Raw genomic sequence first — 25394 nt, 5'->3', positions numbered from 1 at the left:
GAGAAGGATTCACAAATGTCTTAAGAAGAAGTGCTAAATATTCATGAGCTAGGCAGATTAGAAAATTGGGATTAGTAGATCAATGTCTGTTCATGATGTTTTTATGGTCTACCAGTGGAACGATTACTGCAAGTCAACCACAATATTTCTGTAGTTGACTTGCAGAAGTACATTTGTGCAAAAACCTCAGCTGCTGTAACAATGTCTGTTCTTCCAAAAAAAATATACAGGTATGAAATAAGTGTGCACATTGTCTTAGGGTTCATTCTTTGTTATGTGAACATATTATTTAAAATGGAATACATATTAATGGAAAGAACTTAATCATAGTATAATACTACCAATACTGATGTCAACTTTGAGAATATTAATCAGCTGTTGGAAGAGCTTAAAATGTCAGTGTTAAAAAAAATGGAGCCAAACCGTAATTGTGGTAGAATGTTTGAAGTACAATTTCCATACAGCTTGGGTGAAAGTGAAATCTCTGTTTGATCACTGGAGAAGTTAAGCCATGTGCAAGTCTAATAATATCTGTGCGCCTTGCTGTGTTTCTGTAGATATCCAAGAGTTCTATGAGGTGACACTGCTCAACACCCAGAAGAGCTGCGAGCAAAAGGTAGAGGAGGTCAACCACATGGCCGACAAGTGGGAAAAGAGTGCTTCTCTGCCAAGCTCTGAGCTCACACACACTGCATGCCCTGTGGAGGAGGTGAGTCTGCGGCATGGCCTGCCCACAACATCATGCATACCAATTAGTCAAACAGAACTCAAAGAGACACCTGAATTAAAGAGTTATCATCCAAAAAGTCTTGAAATGCCTGAAAACATGCAGTTAAATGCAATGGTAGAGTCATGGTGAGTTGTTTGTTTTTCCCTGGTAATAACAGTGACTGCAAGGCAAAATTACCAATGTCTGCGTTTTTTAAGACATTGAAAAATATATAACAGTGCCTTTCAATTAGACAAGTCCTTCTATTTCATGTCAGCATATGAATTGGGACAAATGACCATCAGGTCATTCAAATTCCACATGTTTACCATAGATTCACACCATAGATTCACAGCCAAGAAAGTTATTGTTTGGATAAAAGAAAAGGAAAAAAATAATTTAGCTGTTGCAGACTGTTTGTATATTTCAAAGTAAAAGAATCAACAGTGGGGGCACCCTGGTGGCTCACCGGTAAAGTGTGCACACCATGTACCAGAGCTTAGTCCTGATCGCAGCGACCAGGGTTCAAATCCGACCTCAGGTCCTTTGCTGCACGTCATTCCCCCTCTCAGAAAGGTGAAATTGTAATTTGGAATTTTTTTTTTAAATGAGCCTGATTGGTTTGGGAAAAGTCTTATGAACAGATAATAAATATATATATATATTTACCAGAGTAATGGAAGGTATGGAAGAGGTATGGAAGTATGGAGAAAGAGTGGGAGTTACTCTGGATGCTCAGCATACCACTTCATTGGGCCGCCCTGGTGGCCCAATGAAGAGCGCGTACCTCGCAATATTAAAGGGGCGCTCACACTGAAAGCGACAGAGGCGACTTGAGCGACGAGCTGCCATTCATTTTCAATGTACGCTGGCGACGAGGGGCGATTCGGGCGACAGCAGCGATGAGCAACGGGCGACGAGCGAATTGGGCGACGAGCGACGAGCGAATTCAGTGACGCGATGCGAGCGAAAAAAGTTGAGAAAATCTCAACTTTATGCAAATGAGGAGTGACGCGACCGAGGCGACAGCCAATAGCGAGCCGATCTGGACTCCCACGGCGGCAAAAGTTGACCGGAGTATGAGAGAGGAGGAGGACGGATGATGGAGGAGAAACTGATAACTGTGGTCTCAGGTTTTCCAGAGCTCTATGATTCAAGCTTGCTTATATACAGGGACAAAAACAAATATACAGGGACAAAAACAAAAAAACCTCCACACCTCCGATTTCTCACGCTGAAGTGCTCATTAAGAGCCTTTTTTTCTTGACTAAAAACGATTCTGTTTATCTGTGATCTATCGGCTGGGCCACTTTTACAAGAGGCCCAGCCAATCAGAAGAATCTTTTCGATCAATCAGGGACTTCCACTCATACCACCGGCATATTATCCAATGAAATGAATGAGTTAGAGGCTACTCACATTACAAAGTTTGTACCGCGCCCAAGCGTTCATGCACGAGCACATGCACGGCCACGCACGCTGCGCGAACGTGGATACGGTGTAAATCATGCAACTTTCCCCCTGCCTCCGCAAAATCGTTTAATGCGCGCAGTGCGATTACCGGCAAATCGCTGCGTTGCGCAATCAATAATGAACCATGTTGTCTGTGTTGCTGTCCGTTGTGCTGCTGCAACCGCATATAAACAAAAGTCGGTTTATAATGAAAGCATGGCAGTCTGTATGCGCGGCGCACCTGTTAGATCCGGCAGACCTGGTGCTGGCCGGCACCGCGCCGGCACCGCACAGTGCGCGGCCACCCGGTCCGGTCAGGTCTTCCGGATCTGACAGGTGCCACTCCGGCTGTCAGCTGGACCTTTCTGAAGGAGGAAGTTACCTCCAAAACTTAAGGTAAATAAACATCCCTATGTCTGATTACAAGGTAGACTACAAACACGTCATTTAGTTAAAAGGAAAAAGTCATGTATACAGCACCTACATATAGTCTATACTCCCGCTGACACACCTGCCCCGCGCCCTCCGTCGCTTCTATCGCTTCCATCGCGCCTGCAGAAAACTGCAAAGAAAACTGCAGGCGACGCGAAGGAAGCGAATCGAGCGACCACAGGCGATTTTGTCGCTGTCAGTGTGAGCGCACCTTAAGGCTAAGCCGCAGCAGCCTGGTAGACCAGAGGTAGTAGAGAAACATATTGCCCAGAGATATTCAGAGAAGTGCCACCAAAATCATTGCATGGAAATTTATTATGCAACACAGTGATGATCCATGATGTACCGCAAACTCTACCATGCAGCTTCTGTATGAAAAGATGGAGGTTGTTGACATGGCGCAGTTAGTTGCCAGATTAAAATCCCATTGACCATGCTGAAAAGTGAAGCCCGGATCCACCAGAGACACAAAAGCTGAAAGATACAGCAATAAAATCTTGGCAGGACCACACCATAACCCTAACCCTTACCTGGTGATGTGATGATGAGTTTACAATTCATTATATTTGTCAGAGCTTACTTCCAATACTTTAGACATTGTAAATTTTGCCACACTGTTTGAGCTGACATGAGCTGTGACAGGTCCTTGTGTCATGATCCATCAAGCATATTTAGAAAAGTCAAAAGTACGATGTGCTGACCCACTGGTTACAAACCTACAGGACCACTAGCAGGCAGCTAAATTCACTCACCATCTTTGTTGACTGGGTGTCAAGTGGGAACTGTGCTACATCATAGTATCTGCAAGTCAAGGTCTTGAAAACAATTAAACGCAGGCCTAAATTAAGTCTTGAGGTTGTAAATATTTTTTGTTGGTGCAGTCTTTTTGGGCGAGTGAGACAAATGCAGTCCAGTCAGTTATCCAGTTGTTGACTCTCATAGGCCATTTTCACATTTTCCCTTTCCAGCCACGCTGGTACATGGTGTAGAGTAGTTTATCTGATTAGATTTTGGAGAACTTTGTTGCAAACGTTTTCATATTAATGAGGAAAAACAGGTGTTCTTGAAATTGCAGTAACATCTTAATGCTGTAAGAGTTAGAGTTCTAATTAATAACATACATTTGATATGTGAACACAAATAGTTTGACCATATTTTGATTGGACATGCAGTATTTGCTAACTAATACATCAGCAGTTAAGTGCCTTATTACTGTAAGTTGCCTATATGTGACATACTGTGATCATGGAAGGATTTTAGACAGCTCACATTCCTCTAGTTTTCATATGTGCAGGACGAAAACTTAAAAAGCCGTAAAAGGCCTTGTATTTATAATAATGAAACTTGAAGAAGCTGCAATTTATGACCATAATACTTGTTACATCTCGTTGTTATGTCAATGCATTATAATGTACTATAGTAGTTATTACAATTCTGTGAGGCAATTTCAATTAAGTTACTGACAATGTTTTAAACCAACACTGTTAACATGTTTGTGTGTTTGTGTTTGTGCCTAAGCTTGGTACAGCATAGTGCTTCAAAGTGCGCTGGTTGTGATTCGAAGTATTTGTCTCAAAAGTTTCACTTGAGCTTCGAAGCAATAATTGGCTCCCCTCAGGGCCACATCTTATAAACAAACAAGTCTCTCTTCCAGATAGATGAGAAACCCATTAAAGTTTGTTGAATCAAGCTCTCAAGAGTTCTAAGAAAGACACTCTTAAAGTCATGTCCAAGTATTTACCAAATAACGTGTCTTATAGAAAGTAATTAAATTGTTTTCACAGTGTTTTCAGATTTAGGAATTCTGTTCAGATTACACAAATTCAGTGCCATAGTTTGTAACTAGTTAGCTTGTCTTTAATGTATCATGGAATGCAAATTAATTATGATTCCACATAGACTCAAATGCAGAATCACTTGCGGGAGTAGAGTAAAAGCAGCAACAAGCACAAAGTCAGTCCAGCCAGATGACAATACCAAATCAGGAAGCTAAAGGCAGAGACAAACACACAGTCAAGGGTCATAACAGGACCAAGCAGGAAACAGAACAGTCAGGAGCAAAACAGGCATGAAAGTGCTAGGGATGATCTGGCTGAGAGCAGAGAGGACTGGACTGATGTATACTAGGAGCCTAGTGAGGAGATCAGCTATCTGTGTACAGGTGGGAAACATTTATGTAGGTAACTGGTACATGAGTAGGCGAGGCGTATAGAGGATGGGCAGAGGTGGTGGCAAGATGGGAAACAGACAGATGATTTACATCGCAGACTGGTGGCAAACTGTTCTAAACAACCAAGTTTTATAGGTACGTTTGAAGGCCTCTACTGATTGAACAGTTCTCAGATGAGTTTTCACACTAATACCTCTATTTTATTTTGGTTCAGTGAAATAAAGTTGAGTGTCATCACAGCATTGATATCTGAAATGCAGCTGGTTAGAGTGTCTGAAGGGATTAGATCGTCTTGGTGCTGCCTAAGGTAGCATGTACAAACAAAATATTATGGTTCCCAGCATAAAGCCTTTAAGACACTGCATATAAGGTTCCCTAAGGAAACAGAGCCTGTTTTTTTTAATTATAGAGAGGCTAAATCAGTCTAAGGGCTCTAGTTTCCTGGCGCAGCGCAGGGTGGCGCAGTGAGGCACACCCCGCGCAGAGCTAGTTTCGACCAGCGCAATGCGCGAGGCGAACGGTTTCCAAGTTTCGCAGACGGATCTGCGCCGATGGGAGTGGCGGCGCAGCAGGGGGAGGTGTCGACAGATTCAGCTTGGCGCAGTGACAGTTTCGTGCCAAAAGGCTTCGCTGAGGTGCGCCAAAAGCTCGCCTCCTGAAGCCACGTCTACTTTCGGCGCAAGGCGCAGCGTGGCTGGCGCAGTGGAAGTTTGGCTGACAGGCGGGCAGTGCGCACACGTCACCAAAACCTCACAGGCAGGTTTCCAGAATGTCAGGCACATTAACAATGCAATAAATACCCCCAGAAACCACTATTCAATGCTACTATCTCAGTCAGCACATAAATTTATCTCTATATCGACTGTCCCGACACAACTGATGTCAGATCAAAGGAGATTGGCACCGTTTGGCAGCGTAATGGAAACCCAACCTGATCACCTGTCAGTCAAACAGTGTGTCCCATACAGTGATGTCTTTTTTCCAGTCATGGTGTCTGGCGCTGCCCCTGTTAACTACACAGTTTTTCTTCCATATATATTTAAATATTCCACTCTGGGTTTTCGTTATCCGGTAATCACCGGACTATGACTGGTAAAATCTGCCAAAGTCCGGTAATTTTTAAATGTCCGGTGAAAATATTCACAATTTGAATTTTATTAAAACAGTCAATTTCCACGTAATTTTATTTATAATTTAAAAAAAAAAAATAGACTGCGTGATCCCTGTCTCCGGTGTACCAGAGGGAGAGAGAGGATTTTTTTCTGCAGAAACGGATCAAAACAGCGCAGCGAAGTCGCCTGGGGGAGAACAAGGTCACAAGACTGATGCGCATTGCAAGTTGCGGAGAGACACTTGAGACTTTTGATTTTAATTCAGCTGCTGAATTAAGTTTTTATTGCATCTATTTGATTTCAAGTTGGCAGCACGCCGCGTTATTAAAATGATATGAGCCAGTTTTTTTGTTTGCAAATTGTAGTTGCAGTTGTTTGCAATTGTATGCAACGTTCATGTTAAAAGAGCACAGGCTTGTGCAATATTTATTTATTTATTTTAGACGTTACGCACGTGAGTCAATTGACGGCACTAATTTTATTTGATACAGCCTGCTTTTCAATAAAAAGATTACGCTATAAATTGACATGCCTTGATATCATTCTTATATAGCCTGCATATAATTTTAAGCTCAGTAAATTCAGATAATATTTGACCGGAATTTCAAACATTTGTCCGGTAAATTGAAAACCTGCTGGTCACATTGTCCGGTGCCAATTTTTTCTAACGGAAACCCTGATTCCACACATATCGAAAATGTAAAATGCATCGGTTCCTTGCCAGACACTGGGCGTTTAGAACAGCGAATGTAAAAGCTTTCATGAACCGGATTTTGTTTTAATCTCTAGTGTGTTGTTGCATCAGTAAGTGATGGAGTCGAAAGTTGCAAAACAAACATGTAGGCTATTTATATGAATATGGCGAGGATTATCCTTTGAGGTAAAAACATTCATTAAAAATGGGGGCTTCACAGTAAAATTTATATTTGCTCGTAAAAATCAATAACTTTAACAGACGGTGACAGAGCTGGAAAAAAAGAGATGCGAGGCAGGCAGGTAATGGAAAGACAGGGGACTCAGGAAGACGAATTTAAGGATAGATGCATGGATGGATGGATGGGTGGTTAGATGGATGGGTGGACAGATGGATGGCAGGTAGCTCCAGCAACATTGCAGCATCCAAGACTGGCCTCACTGAGTGTGTGATGCGGCTGCTCTCTTCGTCCATGTCAAATGTGTAGACTACCACTACGCCTTCGCGCAGTGCATTTTAAAGGCGAGGACAGGGGCTTATTTGATTGGTTTAAAGTGAATCGGCTGTGTCAAACCCACACCACGCCTTCTCTCCTCCCTTGCGCCGGTAGGAGGAACGGCGCAGTAGTTGCGCCAAGGCGCACAGCGTGCCAAACTTGCAAAATCCACTTGGACACACCCAGTTGGCGCAGCGTAGCTGCGCTGCTCCCGCGCCTCGCCAGGTCTGTGAAACTAGAGCCCTAAGACTTTACCTGAGAGGCCAATCCGCCTTTCCTGTCTGTCAAGGAGAATGCATAGTTTTTCCTGGGTCACTCTTTTTCTACCAGATCACCTATCAGAATTATATTCCAAGTATAAATAGTTTTTTTATTCTGTAATCTTGGATTGGGATAGAATTACAGAGAATTCTCTGTGGTGGGATATGACATATGGTTGATATATTTACATTTAGTAGAGAGTGGAAATAACTTACCACAGACTTATGAATTAATTCATGCTTAAAAGTCTACCCAGCCAAATGTAGTGTCTTCAACATTGGTACACGTACCAATATTAAAAAAGGTACCAAAACTAACCTCTCTATGAATGTGAGTGGACTACAGCTCTCCATTCTCTCAGAATGGGGTGACACATTGTGTTTGGAGGAATAGTAATCATAAACTCCCCAGTGTTTACAAACTAACTATACTTATATGATATGTGTAGGAAATCACTAACTGAAGTAGATGAGGCAGGTTGAGGGAAAATTGTGACAACATAAAAGAGAATTGCCACAGTTTCATCACAAAATAACTTCAGTGATGTATAGAACATACATCAACAACAAAAAATAAACAGTGGTTGTCAGTTTTTGCCACCACCCAAATCCGTGAAGACAAGAGATGCTGTAAAGAGGAGTTTTCAGTCCTGATATAGGCGGATATAACTTAGAAAGCACAGTCAATCCCAGAGCAATTATTTTTTCCCCGATTTCTTATTATTTGAGTGAAAGTGTTTTGCAATAAAGAATATTGCATACTGTATCCATGCCATCTCCTCAAGAGATCATCCCGTTAATCTCGTCCCTGCAAAAGCCAGCAGGTGGATATAGAATATGATTCTCTGTACCGGCTTTAACTGTGTTTTTTTCTGTATCAATGAACTGAATAGAACTGTGGTGTTAACCCACTAAACGGCAAATAATAATTTCACAACAGAGGTTTCTGCTCAAGCAACCTGACTGGATGAGAACCGTGTGTCAGTTACTGTACATCATGAGAGCATCACTTTATGTCTTATTCTGCAAACTAACAGCTGATTATCTATCACTCACAGGTGATTTTCCTCTGTTAAGCCAGGTAGCAATGACAACAGCTAACTAAAATAATTTTCTGGGTTGCTAATGATGGTTTGGTTTACGAGTCTGATGAAGAAAATGAAAACAAGGTAAACATTACTGATCATAAGATTACCAATAAAACTCCTCGTCACGTAGCCTCCTTGTCTCAGAGGATGAGTTAGAGGAATTGGAGAAGAAATGAGGAGCTTTTTTTTTTTTTTAACAGCTGACTACAAAGTGACTTTGTAATAAATACAACGCTGCATGTCGGCTACAAACAGTCTCTCCCTCAAACGTTTTTTGTTGCTATACAAGTTTTAGTTTGAGTTTTAGGAACTACATTTTATTTACATGTAACTTTCATGCAAAGCACCATGTGAGGATAATGTGATTAACTGGCAAACTGTTTTTGTTCAGCTCAGTTGAAGCTTGAATTCTGACAGAACTTTGTGCTGGCAGAGCCAAATATTGATTAAATAAATTAATAGCAATCTGCTGTTGCTTATAACCGTTAACTGATGAATTACTTCGAACTCTTGTTGCTTCCCTTACTTGTGGCACTAATCTGAAACAAGGTTTATGAAGTGCCTGATGACAAAATACAAGGTATAGAAACTTTATACAAGCAAGAAAGAAGGCAAAAAATAATACCGTATTGACCCGAATAAAAGACGACCCTGATTTTAAGACGACCCCTCTTTTTCAAGACCCTTTTTTGGAAAAATACTTTTTATATGGACATTCTGCCAGGAGCGGACTTACCATTAGGCAAAACTAGGCGGTTGCCTAGGGCCCCATAAAACTCCTCATACACTTATGGTTAATACAGTTATTACTTATTTGCGCACATTAATTATGTTTTTGATTAAAATACTTTTGCTAAAATGCCAGCAGAATGCCTATCGTATTATGTGTGTCTCAGGGCCCCTGTTTTGTGTGTTGTCCTCTCATCTCAGAGGGCCCCATGCCTGCCTTTGCCTTGGGCCCCAAATTTCTTAAATCCGCCACTGATCATAAATCAACTTTTGTTTATACGCGGTTGCAGCAGCACAATGGACAGCTACACAGACAACATGGTTGATTATTGATTGCGCGACGCGGCCATTCGCCGGTAATCGCGCCGCGCATTAATCGATTTTGCGGAGGCTGGAGGAAAGTTGCATGATTTACGTTGTATCCACGTTCGCCCGCTGCGTGCGTGACCGTGCATGTGCTCGTGCATGAACGCCCGTAGCGTACTGGAGCACACCCCTTCCAACCGTGCCAGAGCGGGGGAAGTGTGCTGTATTCAAGCACGGAACATATGCAAGTACAATACATGTGTATTTGCTTAGACCCCCAATATAAGACGAGGGCGTTTTTTCAGGGCATTTTCAATGGAAAAAATATCGTCTTATATTCAGATCAATACGGTACATAACCTTAGGGGTATGATTTAAAAACTTGTTTGGAGTTAGGGGGTGAACGGTATGGTTATACCAGTAAACAAATATGGTGGAGCAGTAGTTGAAACAGAACTGTCACTTCACGATAGTGTGTTTGTAGAAATTAGTGAATGCTTTTTTTTAGGTGTGCACAATATTGTGTTGAAACAGGCTCTGATCCCGGTATTTCTCAGTGAATTTTCTTGCTTGATATGAGACCTGTGTGTATTAGACCCTTTCCCAGCACAGCTAGGTTTGAGGATCAGTGTGTCCTGGTCATGTTAGTTATAGCATGTTGTGTGTTTTACTTGGAATTGGACCAACCAGTGTAGTAATCCACTGGTAATCCTGTTTGTCCACACACTCAAACATTTCTGTTGCTCTCCACCTCTTTTTCTGCAGTAACAGTAAATCACAGAGATGTTGTTATACATTTCAAAATAAATCAAGTGCATGGGGGTTTTTACACAGACAACCGCCTTTATAATAGCAGTGGCTGCTGAACAGCTTTGCTGAGGATATCCAGTGCTACCCGGATAGGGATAAGTGAAGGGGATTAGATCAGTCCTCAGAGACTCTGACCCTACCAGTGGGTCATCAGTACACTGCTGTGTCCCCTGGTCTGTTTCCACAATCAGTCCTCGAAAGATTAGGCAAATGTCCTTTCAAATAATGATGGCAGATGCCCATGTCAAAATGAGTCGTGTCCATAGTGATTATTCAGAGAGGAAAACAATAGCCGGATGGAATTTTGTTTTTTGATATAAGTTGATATAATAGTGGAGGACAGAGAAGAAAGAATTGAAAGAGAAAGTGTCAATAAAACAATATGACATGAGAGGGAGTGTTGTTATACAGAATATTGTCAGAGATAAGATAATAAGACACAACAGATTATGATTTACTCATTTAATAATTTTTTGGCCTCTCCCACACAAGTAGTTCCGCCAGAAATGAAGCACTTTAACTGATCACTGTAGCTACCCGATGCGTTCTTCCTGCCCATCCGTACGGTGCACATGGAACAGAAAGTTGATCAGATAAAAACCTCAATAAAACAGTGAAAACCTGAGCGTGTTTGCTAAAAATAGCATTGCTTTCATGTGCTTAGCAAATCGGACACAGGAAGGTTGTTGCCATTAGCTTAATAAGATAATTAGCTTAATAAGCCAACAAAAACAAGACTAGCTTTAGTCAACAAGGCTAGACAAAACAACAAAACTCTAACTAACAAGCTTAGGTTTTTCACTGTTTATTGATACGCCCATAAAAAATAGGGCTAAATGGCTTTACTATTTAAATTTTTACCTGTGGCTCATTGAGGTGCACATGCACAGTGACGTTACTGATCAGGCAGGAGGTACAGATCGAGTCGCGACAAACATAAACAGACTGCAAGCTAGTTTGCCTGGAGGTTTCCACTGTACTATCCACTTATGCTATTTTTTTTCTTTTATTATATTTGGACATTTCTGCTTTATTTGACAGTCACAGTAGAGAGAAACAGGAAAGACAAGGGAGATTAGAACCCAGGACGCTGCTATCAGGACTCAAACCTAACATGTGGTACGCGCTCTCATCTGGTGAGCTACCAGGGCATCCCTGCTCTTGCTAGTTTTTTGCGAAACAAAACTGCCTGTAAAGCAGCACTTCCTGAACCAGAACTGAAACCAAGCCCACAGCCCGGGAGACAGCACTTCCAGCTAGCAGTAGCGGCAAAACAAAAAATGACCTCTGGTTTCCGCACTTCTTTCCTCCCACACGTTGTCCTCTGACCACCATTCACAATTTAACCAATTTAAACAAATTTATTTTTAGAAACGTGTCCATCTTGAAGCCGACACAGTGTAAGGTTTGTTAATGTCACATTGTAGATTCCTGGCGTCAATGCAATTAATAGTTATTACTGAACACTTTACTATTACTGAAAGCGAAGTGATATTAGCGAAGTGCTGTTATTTTGTATATCAGCACTCATGAAACGCCTCTTGTCCAGTCAGATTGCGCCACCGGAACTGGCTGTTGTATAATCATGATTACATCATTTTTCCTTTTTTTTTTTTTTTTTTTTTTAATCCAGTGTTTGTTAGAATCATCAAGCTAGATATATTTTATGTTATGGTACAATTTTCTTTGTTCTCTAACTCTCTCCAATGTCAGTGACTACCTTTTCATTGAAAAAACCTGTTTTTTTGTTGTAATTATTTGCAGTTACATAAGAAATACCTTTGTTGGAGAGAAAAAAATCCAGACTTCTCTACTAGAGAACTAGAAATGTACTTTAAAAAATGATGACCAGAATAACTAGCTGGTCAATAAGGTAAGTTCAGTTTCAAAACATGGACTGTGCCACAGTTACAGACCCACAGAGAGATAAACTTTCTTGCTACCTCCGGCCTAACATGGCTCTCTTTTCACTTCCCATTTATGTCCCAAATAATTGTATTTCACAGCCTTTTTTTTTCAGTGGCCGTGCTTAGAAATGAGCAGACACTGTTAACAGCATCTGAAACTGTGTGAAAGTTGTATGGAACAGCAGGTATGTTAGGCAATTCCATTTGATGGCTGAATGGATTCATCAGTTAAATTATGTAATGATTTGCTCTGTGAAAATTAATAAAACTGCCCTCCCCCATACAAAATGATTAGATGATAAAATGATAAATCAAAAGACTTGGCACAACGGAGAATACTGAATGCTAGTCTGCTGCCTGTGCTGTCAAAGTCTAAGCAAAGCACAACTTGTGAATCACCCACACTTTAAATAGCTTTATGCCTCCTCCTGCTCTTTGAACCTTCATCAGCTCTTGTTACATTGCATTATCTTCTAAAACTTCACAACTTGAACCACACTGCTGGGAAGTAATCGCACCAAAGTGCTGAACACATCTCCACTTTATGCACAGGAAAATGCCCGTCTTAGCACGTAATTTAGTCTCATATTGAATCATAAAATCTTTTTTTCTTTTTTTGAAAAGCCTATTTACATTAAAAAAAAAAAAGAAGTGTATGAGTTTTACACTTATGACTTAAAATGTTTATTCTTTGCCTTTCTGTCAAAAAATGTCCACATCTTGCATGTGTCACCATATCCAAATTTTTCACGGGTGTTCTGTCTAACTGCCTGAAATAAAACATGAATCATAGCATAATAGATAAATGTAAAATGGACTCATGTCTATCTCAGTTTCCGACTGCCATCATTCAGTATGGCCCACTTTTTCATAGATGCTAGATTTCTTAGCTTTATTTAACCAAAATAAAACTTGCACATTTCTTTATGTGGGAGGGGCTTGGTTGTGAATTAGAGCAAGGTAATTCCTGCATGCACTCTTCAAGCCTCATGTCCACTGAGGTTTTGGAGTTTTGTTGTGTGCCATGGCTTTATTTTTGGCCTTCACACAGGCACATATAGACTTAGGCTATTTGTGTTTCCAATTACAATTCCAATTACAATTACAGTTCACATTTGGCAGATGTTTTTATCCAAAGCGATATTCATATGAGCTGTTCCAAAGGACATAGGTGCTACAAGGCAGTGCTTCAAGGCAGTGCCAGGAGGTGATGCTTAGAGTGCATAAAGTGCAAAAGTCCTATCAAAGACTTAATAAAGCAACAGGCAAACCTACTAGACAATGGTGGCTTGACTACCTGTCAGCACCAATACTTATGTAATTCTACTAATACAGCCATTGAATGAGGATTAGAAAATATGTATTAGTGTATATGTATAGTGTTTCTTTTTTCTTCTTCTTCTTTTCATTTTTTCATCTCATATCTCTTTTTCTTAGGTTAGCCCTTATTGTATATTTTTAATTTTTAGTCTTTATAGTCTTTATTGTAAATATTTAGCCTTTATTCTATTTTATTTAACTTTATTATATGTTTCTACTGTTGCTGCTGGAACACCAGAATTTCCCTGGTTGGGATCAATAAAATCTATCTATCTATCTATCTATCTATCTATCTATCTATCTATCTATCTATGTGTGTAGATGTGATCTTTTCAAGATTTTCATTTCGGCATTTGCTCTCAGACCTGTCCCAATTCCAGGAGCAGGTGTCACGTATTTGCTCAGTAAAAGCAGGACTTTGTAAATGGTTAATTTGCTGTATCTTTTCTTGAAGTCCATGAGCCTGGAGAATCCTTTTTTAGCATTTTTACTTTTTTAGCAGTATGACAAATTTGGCATAGTGGGAGGGTGCTGCTGCTGAATAAGTATAGAGGAAATGCTAATAGCCCACAATCACAGATGAAGTGTTACACCTCTCTTCCAATGCACCAACCTTTACAAAGTTGTCTGTTATTATCTGCAGTGCTCTTTTTCTGAACAGTTTTATACATAAATAAAATGTAACTAACTTGTAAGTCGGTGTGTTACAGCTTTGCTTTGTGTGTGTATGGGCTTATGTGTGCACATGTTTGTTGTTCCCAGCAGAGGGAGCAGAGCAGCTCAGAAGCCGGTGGCACGGAGCAGGCAGAGAGCAGCGCCAAGACCTCTGAGGTGAGTACTCTTGGAACCCATATAATGTGCGTGTGTGTGTGTGTGTATGTTTGCGCGTGTGTGTGCGCGCGAATTGCATGCGGTTTCTGGGATCTTTTGTGGCTTGGGGACACTGCATCATCAAGTCACCCATCGTGTTTTCATCATGAGCGTCCATTTTTTAGTGCATTTCATTTTGTGTTTTCATCTGGTCATTAGTCATGGCATGGTAGAAGACTCCAATGTGAAGCAGTCCAACACCTCTATACTTGGTAATGTAATTCTTGGCTCCTCAAGAAGCAATTCGGAGCTCCATAATCCCAACAACAATGATCTCACCAAGGTTAATGAGTTTATCTGCAGGCAGGGACCGGAGATGTGGTCCAACGGCTTTGGACAAGAATAAATAGTGTAATGCCTCGCCCTGACAATCCCCTTTGGTCAAAAGGGTCATTGGCAGGCCGTCACCTTAGGTATTAGTTTCTGTTTAAGTGTTTGTAATGTGAAATGGCTGCAACATGAATGAATAGTAGTAAAGACACAACAACTGGCTGGAGACCTGCTTGCCCTGTTTGCCCTGCAGGGGGCTACATTTCTGTGGAATTGTGAAGTTATTAGTAACATTTGTGCAGCTTGTCAGTATAATATTTTTTAATCTGCTGTGTCAGTAGTTTGTTAAGTGAAGATTTCTTGCTCAAATTACCTCCTATATTGTGGGAAAGACAGTGGTTCGACTTGCCTAGTAATTTTAGTTGTAATTTGCTTTCATCACTACCCATGATTTCTGTCCTCTTCTTGTCATGAAAAGTGGAGGCAACAGTGGAGTCTACAGATAAGAGGTTTGAATGCATTTTCTGTGTAAATGTCAAGTTTTTCTTTGTTATATCATAAAGTGAGGAACTGTAAAATTTTTACCTAGTGGTGTCAGTGAATTGAGTGGTTTGGATTTAGTACACATTTGTTGAATGTCTCGTCACTTCACTCTGTATTGTGTTTCTTGTCACCATCCATGGTGTGCTTTTTCTGCTAAAACAGAAATGTCGCAAACATACATCTTAAAAACACTGACAAGTAGGCATCCTTTTACTTCTCTGAACACATTAAAAATAAACTACAGAGAGAGCATTACAATGGAGCCAATGGAGGCTTTTTACCTGCCTGTTAATGCTTCATTGAACTAATGTGGTATCATGCATGTATGCATGAAATCACCATTTAGTAGCTATAGTCACACATAAGAGCAAATCTGAAATCCTTATAAAAAAACTGACTTCAGAAATTGTGTTAGGGTCAGGTAAGGTAAACCTCATGGTCAAAAGGGCACATTAGGCTTTTGAGTAAATCTGTTCAGCAGACTAACCCACCGCTATCAACAACAACAGCAAAACAGAATTTGTCGCACTTAGCCTCATCGTCTGAATGGCAGCCCTAACAAAGGAGGTTAAAGCATACTTTCTCTGTAATGCAATAAGCAGAAGCTGCCTGAGCCGCATCACCTGAAAAGATTAGCCCTGTTGCACTGGGAGGCGAAGTACAACCGAGTGAATGTGTTCAGTAATAGCTACGGCAAACTGGGAGTGTAAGGGTGCTGCTTTGTCCACAAATGAAAGCCATAATCAAGGTCAAAATCTGCAATGGACCTCTTGACCAGGATGGCCCACTGCCCTACAGCAAACAGGTACCAAGAACGTGGTGCTGGGGGAAGCGGAGGGAGCCTGGAAACTGATTGTTTCTAGGAAGGGAGGGCTTTAACCTCGGAGCAGCCATGCAAACCTGAGATGTCGGATCACACTGCCTGACCGTGACGGGATTTTGATTCTTCATGTATGCCACATAGAGACTTAGGCAGGGCTATTGCATGTGCTCTGCTACGTAATCTGCTCTCTTCAGCACAACATTCAAGTGCAGCATCACACTCTCGAGGTTGATAGATATATCAGTTTCTAACATGTTTTATTCGATTATTCACAGGCTGGAATTTGATACATGGGGATTCTCCATGATCTTCAACATTGCATTGTGTTCTGGAGGCCTTATTTTGCTAGAACTATATGTATATGCTTCTTGTGTATTTTTTGAATTCAAGGCCTTAAAAAGTATTAAAATACGGTTATGGCTGTCTTAGCTCTCTCCATAAAATGAAAGCTTTCTTTGCATGGTATTTCCACTCTTGTACAGAACAGGCTTATAGTAAAGCATGCTTTGTATCTGCTTTACTACACACAGTTGACGTTCGTGTTTCAAAGCATTAAAGGCTCCACATTCATTTTTCAATTTGAAGTTCTCACTGGACTGTCACTGGAAGACAAAACCGAAATCCTCAAATTTAAATTAGGCAAACCTGCTAACTTGAGGTTTCCTAGTTCAAGTATGGTATTTTGGATTTTTTGCACTAACTAAATGCACTCGAGCAAGATCAAATTTTAACGATTTTGCTCGTTAAACATCTTTGTTCATATATGTCTATAATAGGAAAACTAAGATGGGACCTTTAATTTTCTTTTCTTTTATGATAACTATAGTTTAAGAACTTTGACTCATGTTCACTGGCTCTCGGCAGCCAGTGTGTGTGAAACCAGGCAGACAGGATGCTTCACTGTTCATGTCATGTGGAAATGGACACTGTATGAACTATAACGACCTTATGGTACAGCAGTGACACATAACTAATGATATTACACTGATGTTGCTGCTTGTGTAATGCTCTGCCATCACTCGTGGGGCTGCGGACACTGCATGGGAACAATCAAATGCGTACTGATGCATGGAATTGATGTTTGTTAGATAGGTGATTATACCATGTTGTCATAATGCCAGCGGTGTGAATTTTAGTCATTGCAATGCTGAGCCTATTATAACTGAGTCATCCATGGAACAGATATTATTTGAATGTTAAAATAATAAGAAATGGATCTATAGGCAGGTTTCATGATTAATTCCAGCACATCAAAACTTTTTTTTATTTGAATCAGCAAGGTTTATGGTTGAACCAGAGAGATGGACTTAGATGATGTCATAGTTTAATTAAGACCAGTGATGCTCATTTTGAAAAGGTACAACATATGCTCAAAGCGTGCAGTCTGTGTGTGTGTGTGTGTGTCTGAGACAAAGAAGATGAAGGTAATGTTGCAGTATGCATGCTGACAGATTCTTTCTCACTCATCTCACCCATCATCATCAATCAACCGTTTTGGTCAGGGCATCTTGACAAAACATGACCTCACTGTAGGGGCAAAAACAATGAATCCACTATTATTATTAAACTTGATGTTGGAGCCGCTTGACCTCAACACGGCGCTCAACTTGACTGTTATTAGTATTTTAATTGATAGATAGAACGGAATCTTTCGGATGAAGATTTCAGTTCTCCTCTTATCTTCCAAAAAAAAACAAAAACACTTCCATAAGAATAAAGTTTATTTGTTATTTGTATAGCACAAAACCAGCGTCACAAAGTTCTTGACAACAATCACATAAAAGAACAACAATAGAGTACATAGTAATTTATGAATAAACCAGCAGTCACATGGAATGCTAAAATGTATAAACAATCGATGATTAAAAACCATAAATAAAACAACACAGCAGCAAACAAAAACAATCAAGTGTAAAAACTGGTTGAATTAAAACTTAAATTAGAGCAGCGGAAGACTCAAGTGCAACGTCTGGAATGAAGTGCAGTATAACACAGTAGTTCTGTTGGTGTTTCCTTGTGTTTTCATCTGCCATATGTGATATACATCAGGGCCTATTTTTTATGTTATTGTGTGGTCATGTTGTTTCTGTCATAATGTCATTGACAATACTCAACTATAGCTCTCACTAACACCCAATGGCAGTTACATGACTGTCTGTATCTGATGTCAAAGAATAGATGCCACTCAGCTAAACCGAGTCAAGTCTGTTCATTGTTATTGGTCCTGAACAGATTTACAGAAATGCAGCTTCCTCTTGGTCCTTAAACTCCTTATATCAGCCCTCCATCTAGGAATTTAAGCCTATCTTGGTTTCCTGTTTAAACGCTGAATGGAAGCCTAAAAATCTGCTTCAGACTAAATTCGAACAACTTAGGAGGATTGCAAAGATTAGATCATATTTGCATTTTAACAACACTGTGAGAATTATTCATGCTTTTACATAATTTTGCCTTCACTATTACAGTTGCCTGTTATCTTCTGTTATCCTGTCTCTATCAACAAGCTGCTGCATGAGTCCAGACTGTGCAGAATTCATTACTGGAAACTTTTTTCGCAAATTCCAATTATAATCTGATGTGATATTTTGGTGTTTTTTGAAAACATTTTACACGTTAGTCTAGTTTTCAACCCTTTAGCCAGTGTAAGTGTGTAAATATAACGTAGATGGTAAAGACGCTTGATAATGTATTAATTTACAGACAGAGTTAATGAAATCGATCTCACATGCCCAAATTATTGTGTTTCATTTCATTCATCTTAAACTTGAAAGTGCTCAAGTGAGATGAGGTAAGTAAATAGCAGCTATCAATCCAGGGAAGGTCTATAAATTATTAATATAAACTGTAATACATAGTGCTGTCTTCTCCTCAGTTCTTTTTTTGTAGCCAGAGGTGACTTTGTGCCACTGATTGCAGCCAATTATTTATTGTAGTGCTGCTTCTATTCAGAAGAATCAATTGATTAAAATCAATCAATAAAAATGTATGTAGTAAAGTACTGAAATGTTTAAATGTTGTTGTTTTTTTTACTGTACAGATAGATAGAGGTAGAGTGATATCTCAACAGTCAAAAAATAACAACTTGTAATCAGTCTAAAGAAAATGTTAAAGTCCCCCTCCACTCAAAAATATATTTTTCTTATGATTATGTTGTCTACAATGTCTGACTTTGACTATGCTGACTTGTATCTGTACAAAATTTGTCACGAGAGAATTGTTTTCACAGTCTTGAGGTGTCCATGTCACCCCTAAAATCTGTTTTTCAGATGAGATGTACCCTGGGCAAACCAGATGTGGTATGTCACAAATCAGCCAACCCTGTCAACGGGCAGGTCGTGCTTTGCATATCATTATCACCAGCTCTGCTGCCCGCCGGTCGCTGTCAGTGTATTCAGAGCTTTCCCACACCAGTGTTTTATTTTCCAAAAAACAAGACCAACTGGAAATGGCTGTTTCACATGAACAATATTAGTCTGATTAAGAGATTCACTGAGAAAAAATAAATTTCATGGTGAAATTTTTATATATGGCCTGATTTTCATGGCTGTCGTAGACAATATTTCTATGTTCTGTGAAAAGAGCTCTGGTTACGAACCGGTGTGCCAGCAGGCTCAGGGTGGGTGGACACTATTTGCATATTCATAGATCTGAACAGTTTTTATGTGGGCAAGGTTTAGAGTTACCTTTGAGCAGTTTTAAGGTTGGAAAGTATTTTTTTTTATGGAAAAAAATAATGATCAGTGATTATTTTTAGGGGCTTAATTAACGGATGGAGGGAACTTCTGATACGATACACGGCTACTTTAAGTCTGGAGTTTTGTGTAGGAGAATGATAAGATTTTCACAAAATAAGACAAATTGCACATCAGGACTACTTTTCATGTTTACACAAGAAATGAAAATGGCGGGTGAAAGGAAAGCCAAAATGTATGTGGCTGCTTATCTGAAATAGATTTAACACTAAACTTGGTTAGATTCGTTTTCCCGAGTGAGCGCTATTTCATTTTTAAAATGTGCCAGTCTACAAGCTATATGGTCAGTCTTATCACTTAGCATAGTGTTACCTCGTAGCACCAGGGTGAATGATTTACCAGGGACACATGGAAGATGTGTACATTTAATTTCTTTTTTCTTTATGATTTTATCCAAAACAAACTTGCCAGACTTTAAAAAGAAAGCCTGATTTACCTCATTGCTGTCTTGATGTGATTGTCTCAGAAATAATATTGCATGTACAATGTCTCCAGATGTTTATGTAATATATGTGTGCGTGATTAGGGCACTAAAGTGTGGTGCACTTGAGGAAACACATTGGTGTTGGTATGCATAGGCTATGAACTTGTATTTCCTCCTTATAGGAGATGTTATATATGTTTCACAGCTGAAGTGAGAACTAATTGACGTAATGTCATTACTTGAACCGATTCCTAGTTCATTTGGAAAAGCACCAGCACTACAATAACTTCTCAAAGTTACATAATCAGTATCAGTGATCACCACTTCAGTACAGTATTTGTAAACCATACCTAAACAATGTTATGAACAATATTATTTTTGTTGGATAAATATTTCACTGCAATGATTATAATGATGAACATCACACATCAATAAGTCAGTTGTGTCCACCTCTATTATTATGGATATGGTTTGTCTATGAAAATCTTATTATTAGTAGTGTTAGTATTTGTAATAGTGTTATTAGCGTTGGCTTCTAAAAGCCGTTTCCAAGGTTTTCACACCCTGCAAAGAATAAAATTCAAGGGAAATTTTCTGACAATCTTTACGCGTCACGTTTTCATATTTAAAGACATTGAATACTGACACAAAATGCTGTTTACCAGCAGCTGAAGTCCAAACCTGTTTGTGTTAACCTTCAGAATCCCATACTAGTTAAAAGTTTTCCAATAGTGCTCAAATGTATCCATCCTAACCATGTGCATAGATGTGCACCTGCACACACAGACACCTAACATACACACACAGACTGAGCAGCTCAGCTCACACTTAGTGCAAGGCAGTGCCTTTATTGTGCCGCAGCTGAAATTAAAGTCAGTGTGTTATTATTAAGTTCTAGTCAGTCTGCCACAGCGGCTAATATCCAGCGAGACAGAGAGAATGGGAATCTAATTCATTCCGCTCAGCCGCTGCTGTTGTCCTCCACTCTCTTCCCTCTATCTCTCTCTCTCTCTCACTCTCTCATCCCATGACGCTGCTTAGTCGCTCAGCCACAGCGAGGAGAGGAGAGAGAGAGAAGCAGAGGAAGAGGAGAGGATGAACTGACAAAGCAGCAGAAGAGGATGAATGGAAAGGAGAATAGCTAAAGAGTGCTGTCAGGTTGTTGGGGGGAGGCCAAGCCAGCGGTTCAGTGTCTTGCGCACGCGTGCGTGTGTGTGTATGTGTTGGCTGATGACGTGCGCTAGCCTCTGAGATGGCGTTAGGAATTCTGATTGCCTTCAGCGCTGTGGAGGAGGCATCCCGATCCTCACAAGGGGCCCACATGCAGTAACGTCTGTCCACCGTGGCTTCTCTCCCTCACCACCGAGTGTGAGTGTGACTGAGTGTGTGTGCGTGCTCTCCTCCTCCTCCTCCTCCTCTCCTCTTCCTCTTTTTCCTTTCCTTTTTTCCTTTTTCCTCCTCTCTTCTTCACACTTATATCTTTTTCTCCATCTGCCTCATTTTTTTCCAGTGGTGATGGTGGTGGTGATGAATTTGAGCATAGGTTGAGAGCTCTTTTTTTCTCTGGCCAGCATGGATTGTCTTTGCATTGTCACCACTAAGGTAAGCAGCGTAAATGTATGATTGACTGGATCATAGAGAGGGGTTGACAGAGAGACATAGACAGAGACCGAGGGGGAGAGAGAGGGAGAGAGCGTGAGCAATGTGGGAGAATGAGGCATGCAGTGAAGAGGGAGGAAAGAAGCTCAGTCTGCGTGTTGGTTATTTCTGGATGTTTGCATGTGTTTGTGCATGTGTGTGTGTATGTGGGTGCTTTTGTCTTTCCTTATGTTCCCTATGGTTTTCATTGCCTCATTGCTATGTTTGCTTTGAAGGCAGCAGTCTAATGAATTATTTGTGGACTGTTGCCATTGCGTGTTTTCACCATATATTGAGTATTATCTTATTATTATCTTCTGACAGAGCCTGTTGTCATATTTTATGTCTGAATGTGTATATATGTGTGTGTGGGTGGGTGTTTTGAGCGTGATTCACTCCTTTCGTCAAACTATGTGTCTGTATAGTGAGCTTGCCTGCCTTCCTGTTGAGACATAGCAGCAGAAGTTGGGTTGAACTTCTATCAGCTGTCTCTCGGCTCTGCTGCGCCGCTGTGGTCAGACAGCTAATGAGCACATTTGAAAGCTGTGGAGGCTGAGTCTTGCTCATTGATCAGGAGCTAAATGCCACAAATAGCAGAGGAATAAAAGGTCTGATAAGTGGTTATGGCACACGCTGTCTCCAGGAACTGACCATGGTGCCGCACACCACAAAGCTCGTCTTTAAATTGGTGAATTTTCACCTACCTGACTCCCATCTTTTTCGTTAGTTCTTCTTTCTCTTTTCCATGCCCCAAACCAAAACAAAAAAATGTACCCTTTATCACTGGGCAGCCAAGCAAGAAGAAGCCGTACAGTGAAAAACAAAACAAAACAAAACAAAACACAAAATTCAGAAATATGGGTATTTCTTGGATATTGTAAATTGGATTTTGAAGAGGAAATTGCTTTCAGAGTGACATTTTAACCACAGCAGCAACCAGAGTTTAATGTGGTTTTGGACCAGCCACTTTCTATCTCTCTCTTAATAACTTAGTAGACAGCAGACAGATCAGAGCTGGCGCAATGCATGTCTTTTCTAATGGAAGACAAGAGGCTGAAGGCTGACCTGTGCTTTGCAGTATGTACTATATATTGATGGCAACAGTGGGAGGGTTACCACCAGATAAGTACCTTGCCTACTATTTACATGAAACCAAGGGCATACCGACTGCTTTCATGGAGCATTCTGAGTGAAACTGGCTGAGCACTCCTCTTCACTTATGCGGAAAATCTCCATTGAGTGGTTTGCAGCCTAAGTATAGACATAGTCTACATCCGGAAACACATCCGGATGTAGGCTTGGCTGGTTGAAAATACGAAAGATGGACCTTCATATATATTTCTCTCTCTCCCTTACATGTTCTAGAGCGCACATGTGACAGGAGCAGAGATGCTCTTGGCCAATTTGGATGCTGATTCCCTGAAAGCCATGGTGAAATATTCAAGCTTGTTTTTGCATCCTGTGTTAAAGCCATTACTAAGAGAGCCACAGTGTACTGCTCCTCTCTCAGAGTGGTTCATACTGTTCTCCTCTGTAGGACTAAACTGTTGTGACGTGAAACCAGGTTCACTGATGGAGGTCGTGATTTGTTTTTGTTCAAAAATAGAATCCATGGGAAGTCAAAAGATAAACAGCAACAAGTTGCAGCTGATTTGAACTGTCATTCTTTTTGTATTTGATGCACTGTGAATGGTTTACTGTATGAAGGAAGCTGTCCATAAGGCCAGACCAGTCACATGGTGTGTGAAATTGTTGGCAGTCTACATCTGTATGTGTACATATATGCAAATTGTATTGAATATTCTTTCATTAATTAATCTAAGCATTGAGTAGCCTGCTTTCTTCTCCGTGCATCAGTAAATCACAATTTGTGATTTAATTGTATTTCTTTTATGTCCAAAACACAAAAGTATGCCTAACACTGACCGACATGAGAATACATATGACTTCCAAAAAGCAACCCTTAACAAAATATGATTGATGAGCATGATTTTTATTGTTAAAACATCCAAATAAAACTTTACAGAGAAACCATAAATGTTGATTTAACGAAAGCATCTTTTAATCAGGATGACGACAAGGTAATCCATTCACACGTCCAGTGTCCTGCCGAAAACGAAATATATCACTAGAGAACTGGAATCGCTAAATGGATGAAAAATGGGAAATGTCAGTTTCAGAGGCTGTGATGCAAAAAAAGAAGTTTATTCCATGGGGTGAGTAAAACAGTGCAACCCAAAAAAGCATGCAGAGGGAAAGAGGTTTCAGTTACACTACGATCAGCCTCTGTTTGGACATTTGCATTTTTTTCCTGACTTTGCAGACTCCATCTCCTCCTGATATATTGCTTATTATTTTGGAAATGACACACCGTATCTTATTTTTATATGGATTTGTTTAGTAAAGAATGCAGACATACCCTATTTTTCTGCCTGTAATGCAAAAAATCCCTCTCCTCTGATAGACAGTATTTGTGTTATGAAGCGCAAGGCAAAATGCAATTCTTAAGTGACACTGCAGCATTTATTATGCACCCCTTCCTTGTGCAGTGGGCACCGTGTTAATGGAAGATAATCTCCCTTGAGGATGCACAAACAGTGATATGGATAACAGTATTGAAGATTTGGCAAACCAGAGCTTGGTCCAAAGGTGATCAGAGCACATGAATTATTTAATGTTAGTGGTATCATAGTGTAAGTGCACCACATGATGTGCTATAGTTTCTGGCAGTCAGCATGAAACATTAAAGTGCCAGTTCAAGAGTTCCCAAGTCATGCAGAATTATATGAGTGCAATAATAAGCTGTTAGAACGTATAGTGGCAGTGGGGGTAAAAGTTCCCTTTCCTTGTGGAACTGATTGGTTCAATTGCATCAGGTGATTTGTACTTTTGCTGCATTAGTATAGGCATTTCATAATGTTACATCATTTTAATGAGTCAATATAGATCGCTAGCAAATGCTACTTAGGTAATATTAAAGATTGGCTTAACCCCAAACCCAAATCCCTGTGAGGCCTGACCTCTAACATTGAAAAGTAAAGTGTGTTGTTTTTGGTGGCACCTGTTGGGCTTTAGTTACGCTTTAAAATTCAGTTGACTTAATTTCAAGCTGACTATCAATCCCAGTGATGGGTGTATCTCTTGGTGTTGTTTTTTTAGATGTTTGTCACCGTTGCCTTTCAGATAAAGCTTATTGTGAACTGGGAGCCTTTTAAACAACTTTTATGAGAAGCTATTATTTATGGAACAAAATCATATTGCATGGAAACAAGAAAGCATTCAAATCGGTCTGGCTCTAAATGGCTGATGACCACCATCTTCTCATCCTCTCATCTTCTTCATCATCTTTTCTCAGCTAACAATCTTGTTGACTGAGCACACATTGGCTGAGTTTCCTAGCTGGAGAGGAATGGACCTCTGGGGTCTTGTTGATTTGACTTGATTTCTCCAAGCCGTTTTCACAGTTTTGATGTTTAGAATAGAACAGGAACTGTACCTGCCAACGTGGCCGTTAGAGTTGACTGTCTTTCAAGAAAAATAGAAAGATGATAAGAATTTGGCTGATAGTAATCGGACCCCAATGTTATAA

At 40.2% G+C, this 25394-nt stretch overlaps 1 protein-coding gene across 18 annotated transcripts in view; it reads left to right on the top strand.

Moving 5' to 3' along the window:
* Positions 1–25394, top strand: part of dlg2 (discs, large homolog 2 (Drosophila)) — a 222527-nt gene that overhangs the window by 42623 nt on the left and 154510 nt on the right. For 15 of the 18 annotated variants that reach the window (XM_030069235.1, XM_030069238.1, XM_030069246.1 and 12 more), the window contains 2 exons: positions 558–709; positions 14248–14316. In XM_030069235.1, the coding sequence (XP_029925095.1) occupies positions 558–709; positions 14248–14316 (221 nt within the window). Of the gene's footprint in view, positions 1–557; positions 710–14247; positions 14317–15707; positions 15974–25394 lie in introns of those variants that run through there. The other 3 variants (XM_030069244.1, XM_030069243.1, XM_030069241.1) reach the window with 2 other exon arrangements.

This window comes from Myripristis murdjan, chromosome 14, assembly GCF_902150065.1.
Source record: "Myripristis murdjan chromosome 14, fMyrMur1.1, whole genome shotgun sequence".
In the NCBI taxonomy this organism is placed as follows: Eukaryota; Metazoa; Chordata; class Actinopteri; order Holocentriformes; family Holocentridae; genus Myripristis; species Myripristis murdjan.
The sequence above is the reverse complement of the archived record's forward strand: the minus strand, read 5'-3'. Positions and strand labels throughout refer to the sequence as shown.